At 45.3% G+C, this 20,336-nt stretch overlaps 1 protein-coding gene across 3 annotated transcripts in view; it reads right to left on the bottom strand.

The window, feature by feature from the left end:
* Positions 1-20,336, bottom strand: part of mta2 (metastasis associated 1 family, member 2) — a 106,182-nt gene that overhangs the window by 64,662 nt on the left and 21,184 nt on the right. For 2 of the 3 annotated variants that reach the window (XM_063036497.1, XM_063036495.1), the window contains exons 2-3: positions 14,612-14,679; positions 10,630-10,726 (exon numbers count right to left, since the gene is read on the bottom strand). In XM_063036497.1, coding sequence (XP_062892567.1) covers positions 10,630-10,726; positions 14,612-14,679 — 165 coding nt within the window. The remainder of the gene's footprint in view (positions 1-10,629; positions 10,727-14,611; positions 14,680-20,336) is intronic. The other variant, XM_063036496.1, reaches the window with a different exon arrangement.

The raw sequence follows: 20,336 nt of genomic DNA, 5'->3' as shown, positions 1-20,336 counted from the left end.
CATATCATAAAACAATTATAAACATCAACAATGCACGAGTTTGGAGATTGTGTATTGGCAAATTGATTGAGGGGTGCTTTACAGAGAGAAGGCAAACAGCAGGAGTAAACAGGTCATCTTGGTAATGGTGCACCACAGGGAGTGGTGCTTCAACCTCCGCTCTTCTTGGAGATTTTGATGAGTCAACGAGAAGGGAGGAGAGGTAAAAAGGCATGAAGGTAATTACTGACGAGGCAAGTGTGTGGGTGAGAACGTAGCTGGTGGAACACCATGTGAAAAATACAATGCCATTCACTTTGGTGTATGAAGGAAGGTTTATTTTTGAAATGATAACATTAGCAAAGTATTGATGTTGAAGTGGGACCTGGGCATCTGTTTACACAGTCACAGAGCTGATAAATCAGAAATCAGGTTTATTATCACTGACATACACTCAGTGGCCACTTTATTAGGTACATTTGCCCACTTGTTCGTTAATGCAAATATCTAATCAGCCGATCATGTTCAAAGTATATTTATCTCATAACTGTGTAAATCATGTACAACTTTGAGATTCATCAATCTCCAACTCAATGGATAAAAGCATGCAGAAATGGTCAAGAGGTTCAATTCAATGCAACACACCACAAAATGCTGGAGGAACTCAGCAGGTCAGACCATCTATGGAAATGAGTAAACAGTCAACATTTCAGGCCGAGACCCTTCATCAGGATTGGGAATGAAGCGGGGATGGGGGAAGATGCAAGAATAAAAAGTTTGGCGGGGGGGGGGGAGAGACCAGCTGGAAGGTCATAAGTGAAGCCAAGTGGGTGGGAAAGGTCAAAGGCTGGAGAAAAGGTAATCTGATAGGAGAGGGCCGATACTTCAGAACAGGAATTGGAATTAAAATGTTTGGCCATCAGGAAGTCTCACTTGTGGTGTATGGTATTTACAATGGGTCTCACCAACGTAGAGGAGGTCGCTTTGAGACCCCAGCAGATTCGCAGGTGAAGTATTCCTTCTACTTGTTGGGGTTCAGTTGTTGTTCAGACCAAACATTAGAATGGAAAGAAATATGTGGAAGAAATCTGAATTAAGTGACTTTGACCATGGAATAATTGTTGATACCTAACGGGAGTGTTTTGAGTATCTCAAAATGCTGATCTCCTGGGACTATCATACAGTCTCTGAAGTTTACGGAGACTGGTGCAATAAACAAAAAACATCCAGTGAGTGGCAGTTCTGTGGGTGAAAACACCTTGTTAATGAGAGGTCAGGAGAATGGCCAGATGACAGAGAGCGAAGTTCTGCAGGAGCTGACTAAAGTATCAGATACACTTCTGAACTACGATCACTGCAATATGCAGCCTATAATTTTCCTTTAAAAAAATGTGCTTTTGAACAATCTAAACGAACTAGTAATTTTACGATCTCTTGAAGGATTCGGCGAACGTGAATCTCAAGATTGCAGGCACGGCTTCCGCTAGGAGCAGACGCTGCGTTAAAGCCGGAGAGCATAAAACCGACTAGGGTTCAGGGCCGTCTGCCTGTGTTTGACCCATCTCCTTCTCTTAATTCTGCTACTGTTGTGCAGGAAGTGCAGGAGTCTTGGGTCCCACGTCACCAGGTTCGGGAGAAGTTGTTGCCCTGCAGCCATCACTCACCTCAACACTTCATAGACTCCACAACTGTGGACTCACTTTAGGGACTCTGCAGCTCATGATCCCAGCATTATTTATTAATTATTTGCCCTAATTTACACATTGGAAGATGAATGTCCAAGGTACATATCAGGTATACATACTTTAATAATAAATTTGAACTTTGAAGCTGACAGGAAGTCAACAGTAACTCAAATACCACAAGTTACAACAGTGGCGTGCAGAAAGGTATCTGTGGATGGGCTACAGCAGTACAAGACCATGAACATAAACTCAGCGGATAAACTTTATCAAGTACAGCAAGCAACTAATGAAGTGGTCACTAAGCGTGTATTGCAAAATATGCTGGTTTGCAGCAAAGGTACAGTGCAATACATAAAGTAGTGCAAAAAGAAATAGTGAGTAGTCTTCATAGACTGTTCAGAAATCTAATAGCAGAAAGGAAAAAGCTGTTCCTAAAACACTGAGTGTGTGTTTACAGGCTCCTGTAACTGCTCCCTAACGGTGGCATCCCCTCCCATCATCCACCTGCTCTCACCTACTACTCACCAGCTTCCTCTCCTCCCCCTACCTTCTTTTACTAGCTTCTGGACCCTTCCTTTCCACTCTCCGTGAAGGGTCTTGGCTCATAACGTCCACTGTTTATTCCCCTCCATAGGTGCTGTCTGACCTGTTGAGTTCCTCCAGTATTTTCTGTTGCTCTTCAAGGCAGTTCAGCTATGAATAAGCCACCCCCCACCAATTTTCAATGGATTTCTACTGCTTTCCAATCACGTTCTCGCCCAGATCCACTGAGCTCCCCCAGGCTGCATGTTTTACAAGCTTCAGATCCCAGCGTCTGCAGTCTCTCGTGTCACCTTTGGCCTGAACCACTGATGGTGTTTCTCTCTGATCTGTTTAACGTTTCCAACCACGTACAGTTATTACAGCCAGTAGAAAAACTGTGGTGAACGACAGTGAGTGACAGATATTCAGGAGAAACATTGGCCCCGTTGTGCAACTTTGAAAAGAAAAAAAATTAATCAAATCTATTTCTAATGAACTGCTAATAATCCCAAGAGTGTATGTGCGTGTGCGCGCACGTGTGTGTATTTGTTTTTATGTGTGTGTACGTGTATATGTGGGTGTGCGTGTGCGTGTGTGTATGTGTGTATGTATGTATGTGTAGTTTGCTGACCTAGTGATAAGACCTCGGTGCTGGCAGGGTACTCAACAGTCTCAGCCTGAGGGAGGAAGCTGTTACCCAGTCTGACACTCCCAGTCCTGATACTCCTGTACCTCCTTCCTGACAGTAGTGGATCAGAGATTGTGGGATGGGTGGTAGGGATCCTCAACAATGCCTTCAGGCCCTTCACCTGCTTCTGAAACAAACACAACAATGCAGTGCAGCACTACACGGTAGCATAGCAGTTAGCGTTAATGCTATTACAGTGCCAACGACCTAGGTTCAATTTCCACCGCAGAGTTTGTACGTTCTCCCAATGACCTTGTGGGTTTCTTTGCACATTTGGACTAGTGAGTTGTGGGCATGTGATGTTGGCTCTGGAAGCCTGGTGACACTTTCGGGCTACCCAGCACAATCCTCGCTGATATGATACAAATGACGCATTTCATAACCTGTTTCGATGTTTCAATGTACATGTAACAGATAAAGCTAACCTTTTATCTTTTCATAATGCCATTGTTCTTGGTTGGGATCATTTTTAAGTGGAAGAAAACAATAAAATAGGAGGGGCAGTAACCACCAGGCCTTTCAATAACTGCTACACCATTCTCCAGAACCTTGAGTAGAACACGTTTCTCTTAAAGACTAGCTTTATTTGTCACATGTACAGTGAAAAATGTAGTGAAATGTATTGCTTGCATTAATAACTAACAATCCGAGGACGTGCTGGGGTCAGCTCGCAAGTGTCGTCATGCTTCCAGTACCAACACAGCATGCTTAATCTTCACTAACCCCATCGTCTTTGGAATAGAAACTGGAGCAACTGGTGGAATCCCACATGGTCATGGGGAGAACATACAAACTCCTTAAAGACATTTCCAGGAATCAAAACCCAAATACTTTATTTTTTCCCCAAATATGAGAAACTCTGCAGATGCTGGAAATCCAAAGCAACACACAGAAAATGCTGGAGGAACTCAGCAGGCCAGGCAGCATCTATGGAAAAGAGTAAACAGTCGAAGTTTTGGGCCGAGACCTTGCATCGGGACTTTATTTATTTTTAATTTAGTGATAACAACGCAAAATGGGCCCTTCCAGCAACCCACCCATTTAACCCTAGCCTACTCAAAGGAGAATTTACAATGGCCAATTAACCTACTGACCAGTATGTCTTTGGTTTGTGGGAGGAAACTGAAGCACCCGGAGAAAAGCCACATGCACATACAAACTTGCTTACAGAGAACACTGGAATTGAACTCCGAACTACGACGCCCTGATCAGGTAACAGTGTCCTGTTAACCGCTAAGCTAATGTGCCTTTAAAAGGAGAGTGGTCAATGCACAAATGTATCATACTGCCTTGATGGAAGTCGTGGAGGTCCAAGATGTTTGCAAACTGCATTCCTGTTCACAGCTTTGAATTGCATGTGTATACACCCACCGGCACCTACTCACACTTTAACCAAATATCAAGGCATAGGTACTAGACACACAAACCTACATCTACACTTCCTTCCTTGCCTGACCTCCCAAGAATGACGACCAGCAGAAAATTCAGTCACACCGCCAAGTGTACGTGGGGACAGATCCTTTGGTTGAGGGAGAGTTTGAAAGGTAAAAAAATAGAAGCTCGCTGACAAGAATGCAAGCCCATGGATAACTTTGGCAACTGAGGGAATGAAGTTCACTTCCAACAAATCACAACGGAAAGAAACAATGTAATCTGAATGAAATGACCTTATAGAACAACTATTTCATTGATCGAAATTGAACATCCATTTCTCAAACTTCCGGTAATTAATTCAAATACCGGCTTAATTTTTCCATCCCCCACTCTGGCCCCCCAACCTCACCTGCCTATCACCACCCCTCGACTCCCTCCTCCTTTCTTTTCTCCCATAGTTCACTCTCCTTTCTGATCAGACTCCTTTTTTGACTTTAATATATAGGAGCAGAATTAGGCCATTTGGCCCATTGAGTCTGTTCTGCCATTTCATCATGGCTGATCCATTTCTCTCAGTCCCAATCTCATGTCCTGACCAATCAAGAATCTATCAACCTCTGGCTTAAGTATACCCGATGATTTGGCCTTGTGGCAAAGAATTCTTATCCAACACCTTTCCTTTTCCACCCGTCAGGTTTTACTCTGTCCCCTCCACCCACCTTATTATTCTGACTTCTGCCCTCTTTCTTTCCAGTTTTGATGAAGTGTCTCAACCCGAAACGTTAACTATTTGTTCCCCTCCATAGATGCTGTCTGACCTGCTGAGTTCCTCCCGCATTTTGTGTGTTACTCTGGGTTTCCAGAATATCTTGGTTATATCTGTTGCACCACTTTTACAAGTGTTGCAGGCTCCCCGCACAGAGATTACACTGATACAGATGAGAAAACAATGCACTGGAACTTCTAAGACCCGCAAAATGTAGATGAGTTAAAATCTGCAAAGTCTCTTCAGCATAAAACAACTGGATTGAGAGAAACTAGATTAACTTTATTTGTCACAGACACATCAAAACGTGTGTTTTGCACCTTGGCCCCAGAGGAAAGTGGTTTCATTTAGTTGTATACATGTGTATAAATGACAATGAACTTGAACTTAGCCAGTGATTTGTGTCATTTGCTTCCACAACCTACCCAGGCCGAGGATGTGCTGGGGCACAGCCCACTCGTGTTGCCACACTTCCAGTGGCGACAACTCACTAACCCTAACCTGCACGTCTTTGGAAACCTAAAGGGTCAAACTCCTTTGAGGTGGGAATTGGACCTTGATCAGTGATCGTTAGTGTTGTAATGCATTGTGTTAACCACCATACTACTCTGCTGTCCTAGAGTTATAATGCCTGTTCATTAAACTACAGTGTTAAAAAGGGAACACAGATCCACCTCAGCTGAAAGTGGCAAGATATGACATCCCAGCCAATGTACTAGAGAGCAAAGTACATGTGAAGACAATGGCGCCGACAGCAACACCTTTGCTTGAATCTTCAGGAATAGCTCTATTTCTATCTTTAATATTTTTCCCCTTCTTTTGAAGACCCTGACCTGGAGTTACAAGCTGACTTTGGTTCTTTGCTAGAATGGGACCTGCTCTCGGGGTCTCACAACTGACTGCTATTCGATATGCCAAGGACGCAGCCTAGAAGACAAGTGATCCTTCAGGGTTCTGGGGTTTTGTGGCTCTGGAGACGGGCGGACTTGAGGTCAGTGCCACCACAGGAAACTGGCGTGTGGTGGGAGATGGAAGAACGAAAGCAGCAAGCTGGCTGCGTGCCCAGAGACCAGAGTTCTTTGGATGCAGAGCTTGGAAGAAGCGACGCAACAGACTTTTAACATCGTAAATCAGCGAGTTGTTTGTTATGTCTCCCTTCTTGCTGTGAAACAGGGACAGCTCTTTCTCCCTTATTGGGGGGGAGAGAGAGAGAGAGCCAGCCTGTGGTATGTTGAATTACCGGGTGAACAAGTAGTCTTTGAGGTACTGCAAGTCTGTGTCTTCATTGCTGCACGCTTGAGTGCTTGGGGTGGAGGGTGGGTGGTAGTGTGCTGGTGCTTTTTGCCGGGGGGGGGTGGTGTTCATTGCTTTGCTGCTACTTATGCATGGGTGGGGGGAGCTAGGGGGACTTGGGGTTCTAACATTTAACTGTCATTCATTCTCTGGGGCACTCCTCATTTTTTGTGGATGTTGGTAAAGAAAAAGAGTTTCAGGATGTACAGGTTTTCCCTGCCATCCGAAGGTAGAGCGTTTCTATGAAACGGTTCGTGAGCCGGAATGTCGTAAAGCGAAGAAGCAATTACCATTTATTTATATGGGAAAATTTGTGAGCGTTTGCAGACCCAAAAATAACCTACCAAATCATGCCAAATAACACATAAAACCTAAAATAACAGTAACATATAGTAAAAGCAGGAATGATATGATAAATACACAGCCTATATAAAGTAGAAATACTTTTCCACAATCATTGCCGCACTGTTCTCCGTAGCGAAAATCTCACGCAAGCGCTCTCAGCAGAAACACTCTCTCCAGTAACCTTTAAGCTATGAAGCTGCCAAATCATACCAAATAACGCATAAAAATACAGAGCCAATATAAAGTAAAAATAATGTATGTACAGTGTAGTATCACTTACCAGAATTGGGAAGACAGCACCGAGCACACTGATGATGGTGTGTTAGGCTGAGTTGTTGGAGGTTGGGGTGGTACAGTGGCCCCTAACCTCCAGGCTGCCGACCAATACCGATACGCAGAGAATGCAGTGGCAGCCGGAACGCACCCGGCACATCTTTAAAAAAAAAACGCCGAAATAAACAAGCTAATTAATTAGGTGCTGCCTGGCACGTAAATGTCGGCCCAGATCAGAGGCGATGCAATCGGCAATCACCTCTGATCTGGGCTGACATTTATGTGCCAGACGGCACCCAATTAATTAGCTTGTTTATTTCGTCTTTTTTCTTAAAGATGTGCTGGGTACCGCTGCATTCTCCACGGCAATGTATTGGTCTGCAGCCCGGGGGTTGGGGTGGTGGGACACTGGGATGTCATCTCATCGTCGTCTGTTTCCATCAGGGCAGGCAGGTCATCTTCTCCTATGTCTGCCTGCCTCGATGGCAAAGGTCAAGGTTCGTCGTCTGCTGTGTAAGCACTCAACCCATCCTGTAAATATGCCCTAAACCTACGTACCCTTTCAAAATTAAAGTCGTACTTTTCTGCAATCATTGCAGTGAAAATCTCACGCAGTTGCTTCATGTTCAGTTCCTGGACGACTTCACTTTCGGTCCGTTCTCTACTGCATTCGGTTTTGATTGTTATCTTTTCCTCTTCCAATTGCATCAGCTCTTCATCTATCAGTTCTTGGTCATGGGATACCAAAACGTCTTCAACATCATCTTCGTTAACTTCCACAAGCCAAACTCACTTGCTTCCCCAAGCAGCAAGGTTGATCAACACCTCCACTCAATGACCAACACAGCCAGAGATTGTACTGGAGACAGGCCGCCAATGTCGCCACACTTCTGGCACCAACAAAGCCTGCCCACAACCCACTAACCCTAACCCATATGTCTTTGGAATGTGGAAGGAAACCAGAGCATGCGGAGGAAACCCAAACAGTCATGAAGCCAACTTACAAACTCCTTTCAAACAGCGCAGGAATTGAACCCAAATCGCTTGCGCTGTAAAGCATTATGCTAGCCACTCAGCTACCGTGCCCCCTCCCGCAAAAGTCTTAGTCACACACATATAGCTTGGAGAAACACACTCAAAATGCTGGTGGAATGCAGCAGGCCAGGTAGCATCTATAGTTAGAGGTACAGGCAACGATTCAGGCCGAGACGAAGGGTCCGAAACGTCGCCTGTACCTCTTCCTATGGATGCTGCCTGGCCTGCTGCGTTCCACCAGCATTTTGTGTGTTGTTTGAATTTCCAGCATCTGTAGATTTCCTCGTGTACAGCTCGGAGAGCCAGTTTGTAAATCTGGCAGGAGCAAACGATGCTGTGAATGGTGAGGATGGAGTGCTTCAGGAGGGGTGGGGGACAGGCGTCAGAGCAGGAGTGCTGGGGTGGGTGTGAGGTGACACGGCTGCAGACACACCCAGCCCTGAGACGCCAGGAAAGGTCATTTGATTCCAAACAATTGGTTTATTGATCTTTACAGAATGTCTCTCTGGTGGCTTCCTGCTCTCTCCCTCTCTCTCCCCTTTTTCCCCAACCATGATTCCCCTCTCACTGCCCCCTTCCCCCCCTCAGTCCACAATAGAGACCCATATCAGAATCAGGTTTATCATCACTCACATCACGAATTTGTGTTTTTTTGGCAGTGCCATACATAAAATTACTACAGTACTGCGCAAAAGTCTTAGGCACCCTAGCTTCACATAGGCACGGTACTTTATTTCTTTGGAACGCGAGAGGAAACCCACGCGGTCATGGGGAGAATGTACAAACTCTTTACAGATGGCAGTGGGAATGAACCCCAATTGCTGATGCTGTAAAGTGTTGCGCTAACCGCCAACGAGAAAGAGCAAAGAAAGCAATAGAAAGAAGCACGTGTATGGAGATTGGAAGCCAGCATGGCAATATTAAGTAGAACAAAGTTAGATAAAGTCTCAAGGTTTCAATGTATTCAGAGTTGCATTGGGAGCCTAGAGCACAGGTCTAAGAACCGGGGAAAATGGCAAAAAAAACTCTGCCACCTTTGAGCTGATCAGAAACCTTTTGTGAAAGAATTTGAAATGGTAGCAGTGTGGAGGGGCAGAGGGACCCAGGGTAAAATAACTTAATACGAGGGGGCATAATGTTCAGGTGGCTAGAGGAAAGTATATTTACTTAAACAATGCAACTGAACTTGCATCCACCACTTCTGTTGGAAGTTTGTTCCACCCTTGCACCATTCTCTGACTGAAGATGATAGCCCTCAGGTTCCCATTAAATATTTCACCTTTCTCTCTAAGCCTATATCCTTTAATTCTAGCCTCACCTAACCTCAGTGCAAAAAGCCTGCTTGCATTTACCCTATCTATACCCCTCATCTTTTTGTATACCTCTATCAAATCTTCCCCCATTCTCCTACGCTCCAGGGAATAAAGTCCTCACCTATTCAACCTTTCCCGATAACTCAGGTCCTCAAGACCAGCAAATCCTTGTAAATTTTCTCCGCACTCTTTCAATGTTGTTGATATCTTTCCTTTAAATAGGTGACCAAAACTGCACACGCTACTCCAAATTTGGCCTCACCATCGTTTTATAGAATTTCAAAATAACATCCAAATTCCTGTACTCAGTATTTTGATTTATGACAGCCGATACGTCAGGTGCTCTTTTTGCAACCCTGATTTATCCGTCTGAAGTGAAACACCTCACACTAGAAATTTTATGTATTCCACTGTACTGCTGCCTCAAAACAACAAACTTCACGACATACACTCAGTGGCCACATTATTAGGTACATCTACATGTCAATGTGAATATCTAATCAGCCAATCATGTGGCACCAACTCAATGTACAAAAGCATGCAGACATGGCCCAGAGGTTCAGTTGTTGTTCAGACCAAATATCAGAATAGGGAAGAAATGTGACCTCAGTGACTTTGACTGTGGAATGACTGTTGGTGCCAGACAGGGTGGACTGAGTATCTCAGAAACTGCTGATCTCCTGGGATTTGCAGAGAATGGTGCGAGAAACAAAAAACCATCCAGTGAGAGACAGTTCTGTGGGTGAAAATACTTTGTTAATGAGAGAGGTCAGAGGAGAATAGCCAGACTGGGTCAAGCTGATGACAGTAACTCAAATAACCGCACGTTACAACAGTGGAGTGCAGAAGAGCATCTCTGAGCACACAACACATAGAACCTGGGAGTGGATGGGCTACAGCAACAGAAGACCACACCGAGTTCCACTTCTGGACCTATTAAAGTGGTCACTGAGTGTAAATCAGTGATAACCCGTTTCTGAATCATCTGATTTAACACACCCCATCCAAGATGCAGGACATGAAGAGGTGGTAAGTGAGATTGCAGAGGGAATGCTCCTGGTCACACTGTACAAGCATTTGTAGAAGGCATTATTCATCGTAATATATTGCAGGTTAAAAGCAAACATCAGATGGAAAATCCCCACGGGCTTAAATAAATCCTTTTGTATACTATTAGCTGAGAGACACTACAGCATCAGACAAGTCACTGGTGCTGGGTGGAACTCTGCTAAAAATAAAATGTTGTCTGTAGCTGAGATGCTCCTTGAGTTTCCTTACAACACTATTTTTGCAGGACCTGTACACACCATTCTTCCCAAACTACTGCTGGCCTGGATAGAACCACAAGCTACTCACGTGCGTGGTTGTCCGCCAGTCCATTGAGGCTGCTGGAGATGTCCCGTCTCCGGTACAGGCACACAACCTTGGCTTCTACGTTCCCACTGCCGGTCTGCTTAAAGCAAAATAAATAAATAAATCACACTCTGCAACCAATTCAGACGCTCAATTTGATCAACTCCCAGGTTGGAAGGTTGTGGACTCGTGTCCCTTTCCAGGGTGACACTTGGTGTGAGTGGGCAACATGTTACCAGAAGGGCATAGGGCATCTTTTGTACAGTCCGAGTCTCTCAGATGGCAGGGAAGGAGCCCTGAAGCAGGGTCTCGTCTGGCCGAAGATGTCAAGTGTTTGTTCCTTTCCATAGATGCTGCCTTACCTGCCGAGTTCTTCTAGCATTCTGTGTGTGTTATTTTGGATCTCCAGCAGCTGCAGAATTATTTGGAGTTAGAGTGCAGCATAGGCCTCTCCAGCCCTTCAAGCCACGCCACCCAGAAACTCACCAGTTTAACCCGAGTCTAACTATGGGACAACTTACAATGACCTAGCCGGTACATCTTTGGCCTGTAGGAGGAAACTGGAGCACGCGGGGGACAACCTCATGGTTCATGGGGAGAACATACAGACTCCTTACAGAGGACAACAGCATCGAACTCTGAGCTGTAATAATGTTGCACCAACTGTTATGCTACCGTGGCACCCTAGTGCCACGTGATTCTGAAAGGAGTTAATGTGGTCTGAACAGGAAAGTACGTCACTTCAACACAAAAGTTCTAATCTGTGCTGTCCCGCAAGAACTCCATGAGGAGTAATTTCTTGCCAGTGGGTGGTGAATCTGTGAAATTCGTCATCACAGTGTCGCTGAGGCCAAGACACTGGGTATAGTTAAAGGGAAGGTTGATAGGTTTTTGATTAGTTAGGGTCTGGAAGGTTATGGGAAGAAGGCAGGAGAACAGGGTTGCAGGTGATGGATGGCTTCATAGGCTGAATGGCCTAATTCTGGTCCTGGGTCTTATCATGGCTCATCAACATGCTCCTAAAATTATTCACTCAATGCACCAATGCTACCCAGGAAAAGACAGATGCTGGTTGGCATATCAAAACATCTGTGGTAAGGTGGGAGGGTTAGGGTCTGGGTTCAAGACATGAACTTTATTTTATTTAGATGTATAGCATGGAGCAGGCCCTTCTGGCCCAACAAGCAGCCTACTCTCAGAACAATTTACGATGTCCAATTAACCTACGAACCAGTATGTTGTTGGGATGTGGGGGGAGCCCCACACGCTCACAGAGAGGACATGCACGATCCCTACTACTCATAGAACTGAACAAATGCCGACACCCTGAGCTGTAGTGGCGACACACTAACTGCTACACTACTGTGGCACTTCAGCTAGAATGGAAGAACGTTTTTTTTTAAATGACAGATGTGCAGCAGGAACAGCGGGAATAAGATCAAGTTAATTCCCAGGAGAGTCAACAATCTTCCCTTCCTTACTACAGGAAAAACAAAATCGGGCAAGGCAGCAGGTCAGCTGGGAATGCCAACAGCTGGCATGGGAGCAGCAGTGGGAAGGCAATGTGTAAACGCGTAAGCAAATAAAGCAGCAAGGAATGGCTGAATAGGTCCAGGTTTGAGATTAAATGTTGACCTGAAATAGGAGTTTTAATGTAGGGGAAGACCAAAACTAGGGACACAAACATGAGATAAACGCAATTACAAATTTGCAAGGCAATACCTGCAGGGAGTGGTGGTGATAAAACTGTAGGTTTAGTTTTGGTACCCACACCACCAGGCTCAGGAACAGTAGGTTGAGTTTCAGTACCCACAACCATCAGGCTCTTGTCCTGATGAAGGGTCCCTGCCGGAAATGTCAACTGTTTATTCATTTCTATAGACGCTACCTGACCTGCCGAGGTCCTCCAGTATTTTGTGTGCATTGTTCCAGATTTCCAGCATCTGCAGATTTTCTCAAGTTCTTGAACTAGAGGGGACAACTTCAGTCACCCCAACAGTGAACTGTTCCCACACTCTCTGGACTCACTTTCCAGGCCGTCACTTGATATTTATTGCTGATTTATTATTGTTTTTTTTCTTGCTTTTTGTATTTGCACAGTTTCTTTCCTTTTGCACATTGTCTGTTTTGTTGGGTACGGTCTTTTATTAATTCTATTCTGTTTCTTGTGAATGCCCACAAGGAAATGATTCTCAGGGTTGTATATGGTGACATATGTATTTTGATAACAAGTTTATTTTGAACTTTGAATCTGGATGAAAAGAAGGAGAAGGGGACAGCTGTCACTTGATAGGAAAGAGGCAAAGGAGGGGAGAAAAGGCGGCAGGCCTGTGGTTTCATTGGAACATCAATTTTTGCACAAATGAGAGGGGAACAAATAAATGTTTGTTCAGCACAGAACTGAAACCAGCTTTAGTACAAATGTTATGAAGCAATAATTCTTATTCATGGCAATATTATTCTGTGGGTTTCTGTTCATGTGGTCCTTATATAAACATGAGCTTCGGACAAGATGCTGAATTCCAGCTCACCGGAATGCCTGCCTGAACCATAACCACATAATCATTTCCACCACACCGACTGAAGATCAGCTTGACATCATGGCAGTGAACAGTGGCAAATGGGTTACAAGCCACCCACACAGAGCTTTCTTAAAGCTGGTGGAGTGGATTGAAAAACCAGGATTCACGGGCACTTTTAATGTGTTTAGGTGGGCTGGTGTGCAGGGGGAATCTCACGAGACAGCAGTGGCATATCAGGTGAAATGACAGGGGGATAAATATTGCGTCTAGCATGTCAGGGAACCTGCCTTGCTTTTCCAATAGAGACTATGAGAATGCCTACATTTTCTGAAGGGACTGATGACGACACTGGTTTTAACTTCCTTTTGCAGAATCAGTATGTATTGTTTAGTGGTAGTAGTACAGTGCAATACAGAAAAATGTCGTATACATTGCAGTAAAACTTTGAGTGGATCCCTTCAGGTCGGTCCTGGGTGATTGGGGCGGGGGGGGGTGGTGGAGGGTCCTTAATGACAGATGCTGTCTTCTTCAGAAATCCACTTTTGAAGGTGTCCTTGATGGTAGCGAGGCCAGTGCCTGTGATAGAGCTGGCGAGTCTGCACCCTTCTGCAGCTAATAGATTATACCTGTGCGCTAGTGACATTATAGCAAGGTATTTACCAACTGCAAGCTCCTCTTTCATCTTCCATGGCTTATATGATGAGAATAAAAAGTTTGTTATGTGCCGCGTCGTATGACGTGGGCGATCATGGTCTTTCCATGACCACAATTGTTCCTGGCACATTCTTCCACAGAAGTGGTTTGCCACTGTCTTCCTCTTCACGAGACAGCTGACTCCAGCTATTATCAACATGTTTCAGAGATCGTCTCCCTGGCGTAACCAGGACGTGATATGCACCAGCTGGTCATACGACCATCCACCACCTGCTCACATGGTTTTACGTGACTCTGATTGAGGGTGGGGAGTGGGGGGGGGGGTTAAGCCGGTGCTACACCTTGCCCAAGGGTGACCTGCAAGCTAGTGGAGGGAAGGAGCATCTTACACCTTCTTTGGTAGATGTATCGTCACCCTGACACCCAAGATGAAATGTTAAGACTTCCAATATTTTAGTTTTTTTTTAAGTTTATTTAGAGATACAGCATGGTATTGACCACAATACTGACCAGTCCCAAGGGCCACTGGCCACTTGCTGTTAAAAATGTGTCTGTGGACATTAAGACTTGGCGTAGACAGGGCAGAGCTAAGTTTAAATGTAATTGTGATGTGTGCTTTGAGATCAAATGGTGCTCTCTGCCTGCTGACCAGAGAATTCACTGATAGGTGGTTCTGGGGTGACACTGTTTGCCAGCTATCACCGGCTCAATGGAGAGGTGCAACGTAGAGCAGCCACAACCACCAAATGCTCTCTGGAAATAAATCATTAATCTTACACCCGTCTCCCCAAAATTTGAAGAACCTGTACCTTATTTAGTTCCTCTATCCTTCTGATAAGATATGGATTACTTGAGGAGTTTTCAAAGTAAACATAATCTGAAAGAGAATGCAGAGGGACAAAATCAGAAAACACACACTTCGTAGACAAACGTGCTTTATATTCCCCTTGCACTTCATGGAATGGATGGAATCATAAAACTCATCTCCGAATCCCTCACTCCCCTCGATTATTTCTCCAACTCTATCACCCCATCTTTAGCTCTAACTCTGGCTCCACTCCCTACATCTCTCCCCCTCCCAAAACATCCCAGATCGGTCTTGGCTATCTACCATATTAGACTGGTGACAGCTCTTCAAACTGGTAGCAGCAGTCTCCTGGTAAGTGCTTTTGTGATGCTTCAGAAATGCAATATGCTGCTGTGACCTCCTCCCATTACTCCTGGATCCGTTGAGGGTGAAGAGCACCAAGTTCCTCAGTGTGTACGTTAACAGACAATCTAACCCGGACCCACGCTTCCTCAAGGAGGCACAGCAGCATCCACACTTTGAGGAGATTAAGGTGAGCAAGGCTACCAGCCCTCATTCTAACAACTTTCTACAGGAGCACCATCAAGTGCTCCTGTCAGGCTGCATCACTGTGTGGTATGGAAGCTGCAAGACATTGGACCACAGGGCGCTACAGAGAATATTAAAAACCGCCGAGAAGATCATTGGGATCTATTTACCCCTTGTTTGTAACATTTACCAACAGCGTTGTATACGAAGGGTCTGAAATATTGTTAAGGATTCCTACCACCCATCTCACAATCTCTTTCACCTACTACTGTTGGGAAGCTGGTACAGGAGCATCAGGACTAGGACTGCCAGATTAGGTAACAATTTCTCCGCTCAGACTGTGAGACTATTGAATACTCTGCCATCCCAAGGTCTCATCACTAGGACAGCAAGCTGTTTACCTGTGCTGCATACTAGATACACTTTGAATGAGTTTATTCATTTATTTTTGGCAATATTTTGATTTATCTGCTGTGTGTGATATATGCATTGTGGGTGCACAGTGGTCTGGAGGAACATTGTTTTGTTTGGCTGTATACATGTACCGTCATATGACAAATTTGAACTTAATTCCTCAGACACAAACCTTGGAGCCCACATTCATCAACAGCTGATTCCTAATGCTTCCCGCACCTCAGATTCCACAAACACCACCTTACACAGCAAGGTGTCACCCAATCCAAAGTCAGTGACCAGCTTTCTTTCTTGGGAATGCCAAAGACAGAGAATGTGGTATTATGAAAGTTAGCTAAACCACTGGTGATAAGCAATCATACCAGGGGTTTCTACACCATCACCCACCAAGCCATGCGCAGCATTAGATTGATTACATATTCTGCGTTGGGGGCGGGGGGGCACAATAGTGTAGTGGCTAGTGTAATACTTTTCAGCACCAGCTGTAAGATCAGGGTTAAATCCTCGATGCTGTCTGCAAGGACTTTGTACGTTCTCCCCCGAATCGCGTTCTTTCCTTCCAGTGCTCGTTTCCTTCCGCAGTCCAAAGACCTACAGCTTACGCTTAGTGAGTTGTCCTGAAAGTGTGTCGACACTTGTGCATCCTCGAGCGTGTTGGTCATTGGCACAATTCACCGTGTGTTTCGATGTGCACGAGACAAATAAAGCTAATCTTTTATCTATAAGGGAGAATAAAACAAGGTGGACAGGCAATCTTTTGCCTTCCTAGATTCTGCTTGACCTGCCAAGTCTTTCCAGAATTGTTTCTGTTCTAGATTGCAGCATCTAAAGTTCAAAGTAAATTTTATATCAGAGTACATATATGTCACCACATAGAACCCTGAGATTCATTTTCCTGTGGGCAGACTCAGCAAATCCATAGAATATTAACCTGTGACAGGATCAGTGAAAGATCAACCAGAGTGCAGAAGACAACAGACTGTGAAAATGCAAATATAAATAAATAGCAATAAATAACGAGAACATGAGATAATGAGATAAAGTGTCTTAAAAGTGAGATCATTGGTTAGAACATAGAACATATAAATTTGCAGCAAATTACAGGCCCTTCGACTCAAAACGAGGTGACCAGAACTGAACACAGTACTCCAGGTGGGGTTGGACCAAGGTCTTGTATAGCTGTAACATTACCTCACGACTCTTGAACTCAATCCCACGGCTGATGAATGCCAACACACCACACGCCTTAACAGCAATGTCAACCTGTGCAGCAGCTTTGAGTGTCCTATCGACACAGACCCTAAGATCTCTCAGATCCTCCACTCTGCCAAGAGTCTAACCATTTATATTATATTCTGTCTTCAAATCGGACCTATCAAAATGGACCACTTCACACTTATCTGGGTTGAAGTTCATCTGCCACTTCTCAACTGTTCTGCACCCTATTGATGTTCCACTGTAACCTCTGACAACCCTCCAGACTATCCACAACACCCCCAACCTTTGTGTCATCAGCAAACTTACTAAACCACACTTCTACTTCTTCATCCAGGTCATTGATAAAAATCACAAAGAGGAGGGGTCCCAGCGGAACACCACTGGTCACTGGTCATGGTTGTGGGAACATCTCAATGGGTGAGCAAGTGAGTGTAGTTATCCCCTTTTGTTCAAGAGCCTGAAGGTTGAGGGGTAGTAACTGCTCTTGAACCTGGTGGTATGAGTCCTGAGGCTCTTGTACCTTCTACCTGATGGCAGCAGTTAGAAAAGTGCATGGCCTGGCATGCTCACACTCCAATCTTGCATAACAAGTAGTCATTACACAGACATTAGAGCCAAATTCCAGGTGACTCCATGACCCTTTGCTCCTGCACTCTGCTCCACCAGGATGCATCTCAGGTATCCTGCCTACCACTGGACATGGTAGTGCAGTGAGGACCTGTGCAGGTGGCACAGCACAGCACATCCAACAAGGAAAGAAGCTGAACCACAAACACAAAAGATTCTGTAGATCAACACAGACAAAATGCTGGAGGAACTCAGAAGGTCTATGGAAATGAATAGATAGTCAATGTGTCAGGCTGAGATTCCTGATTCAGACAGGAAAGGAAGTGGGGAAGATGCTAGAATAAAAAAGTGGGGGGAGGGGAGGGGAAGGGAAGGAGGACAAGCTTGAAGGAGATGGGTGGAGCTGGGTTGGTGGCAAAGGGCTGGAGAGGGAAGAATGTGACAGGAGAGTGGACCATAGGAGAAAGCGAAGGAGGAGGGAAGCCAGATGAGAAGAGGCAAGAGGTCAGAGCTGGAAATAGAAGAAAAGGGGAAGGGTAAGGAGTTTGTGTTTTTAATCAGGAGAAGTTGATGTTCATGCCATCAGGTTGGAGGCAACCCAGATGCAATATAAGGTGTTGCTCCTCTAACCCTAAGGGTGGCCTCATCGTGGCACAAGAGGAGGCCACGGACTGACAAGTTGGAACGGGAATGGGAATTGGAATTAAAATGTTCGGACACTGGGAAGCTCCGCTTTTGGCGGATGGAATGCCAAATCAGTAGATGCTGGAAGTCTTGAGCAAAATGCTGGAGGAACTCAGTAGGTCAGGGAGCATCAACGGAAGGAAATAATGTCTCTGGCCAAGACCTCTCATCTGGGCTGGAAACGAAAGAGACAGAACCCAGAATAAAATGGGGGGAGGGAAGGAGTACACGCTGGCAGGTGATAGGTGAAGGGGAAGGTGGGTGGGTATAGGTGGAAGTGGTAAGGGGCTGAAGAAATCTGATAGGAGAGGAGAGTGAACCATAGAAGAAAGGGAAGTAGGAGGGGAACCAGAGTGATGATGGGCAGACGAGGAGAAGAGAGGGGGAGGGGGAGTGGTGTGGAAACTACCAGAAGTTAGAGAAAGCGATATTAATGCCACCAGGTTTGAGGCCATCCAGATGAACCACCCTGCTTTCCTGGCCCGCCTTCATGATGACTGCAATTCCTGGCAAATTGCAGGAGAGATAAACCCCACCTACCACAGTTTACCACGTCAGAAAACTAAGACAATATGGGCGAATCAGTATGCCAGTGGTGACTCAGTTAAGGTATTAGTAAGCAATTCCACACTATCCCTTCAGAAGGCTCCCAGGTGAAAAAAATCACTCACTGCGGGCACCTCTACACCCTGTATACACAAGCAAGGACAAACCATAAAGAACCAATGAAGTATTTACATGTCTCTAGTGTCATGACTGCTGAGTTTCACCAACTTGCTTATGACCAGGTATGAGCACTGTCACAAATACCAATGTGATAATGAGCAATACGATACCGGAGGATAAATATTGACTACAGGACACTGGAGAACTCGTCCCTCTTATAAAACAAAAAACACACCACCTGGCCCCTTGTGCCCTCACCACCATTAAGACTATGGTTGGCCCTGCACTTTCCTGGGGGCGTCTGTGGGATTTTATTATCACCCGATGGGGGAATGGAGTGCTGGTTTATAGTTTACCTGGAAGTCAACACATTCTTTGGTAATTTTCTGACAGTATTAGCTTTGAATTTGTTGGCGTGTCTGGAATGGGGTGTTGGACAGATGTCAACTCTGCTGACTCAGACACCAAAGACTGAAAAATGAGTTGAAGGGAAATTGCCAGAGGGAGAATCAAACCAGAAGTTGACTATTGGGGGTGGTAGAAGAAAGGACGTGCAGATGACGAGGCTGAACTCAGGTTGAAGGAGTAACACCTCATATACCGTCTAGGTAGTCTCCAGCCCCTTGGTATGAACATAGAATTCTCCAAATTCCGGTAATTCCCTCCCCCTCCCTTCCCCTATCCCTATTTCACTCTACCCCCTCCCCCAGCTGCCTATCACCTCCCTCATGGTTCTGCCTCCTTCTACTACCCATTGTGTTTTCCCCTATTCCTTCTTCACCTTTCCTGCCTATCACCTCCCTGCTTCCTCTCCCCCGCCCCTTTATCTTTCCCCTTACTGGTTTTTCACCTGGAACCTACCAGCCTTCTCCTTCCTACCCTCCCCCACCTTCTTTATAGGGCCTCTACCCCTTCCCTCTTCAGTCCTGACGAAGGGTTCCGGCCTGAAACGTCGACCGATCTTTTCCACGGATGCTGCCCGACCTGCTGAGTTCCTCCAGCGTGTTGTGAGTGTTGCTTTGACCCCAGCATCGGCAGAGTATTTTGTGTGCAGAGACAGGAAACTACACTACAGTTTATTAACTGGACAGCAGGATCAACCAAGTATTTAAGCCTTACAGTCAGTGACATGGTAGCATAATGCTTTACAGTGCCAGCGATCCAGCTTCAATTCCCGTCTCTCCGTGACCATGTGGGTTTCCTCCTGGTGTTCCGGTTTCCTCCCACATCCCGAAGGCGTATGGGTTAGTCATTAAGTAGTAGGCTTGCTATGTTGGCAATGGAAGTGTGATGACACTTGTGGGCTGCCCCTGGCACATTCACGGACTATGTCGGTCGCTGATGAAAACAACGCATTTCACTGGGCGCATAATAACTAAAGCCAATCACTCCAAACTCATTACTGCCCATATACTCAACAATATTTTATATATAATAAATGTTGCACCCTGGCACGGGCGCTGGGCATTTCTTGGCATGATCTATTCCATTTTTTTCCCTCAACCACCAACCTACGTGCATCACAATCCCTCAGAGCAATTCATCCAGTTATGTGAAAACGCTCAAATTTTAAACAATAGTGTTTTTTTTTAAAAAGAAGATACACAACAAGGAACGGTTACTTCCTGCTGGTTTCTGACCTTGTTTAC

This window comes from Mobula hypostoma, chromosome 30 (genome assembly GCF_963921235.1).
Source record: "Mobula hypostoma chromosome 30, sMobHyp1.1, whole genome shotgun sequence".
NCBI lineage: Eukaryota > Metazoa > Chordata > Chondrichthyes > Myliobatiformes > Myliobatidae > Mobula > Mobula hypostoma.
Note: the sequence above shows the minus strand (reverse complement) of the source record. Positions and strands in the feature narration are given on the sequence as shown.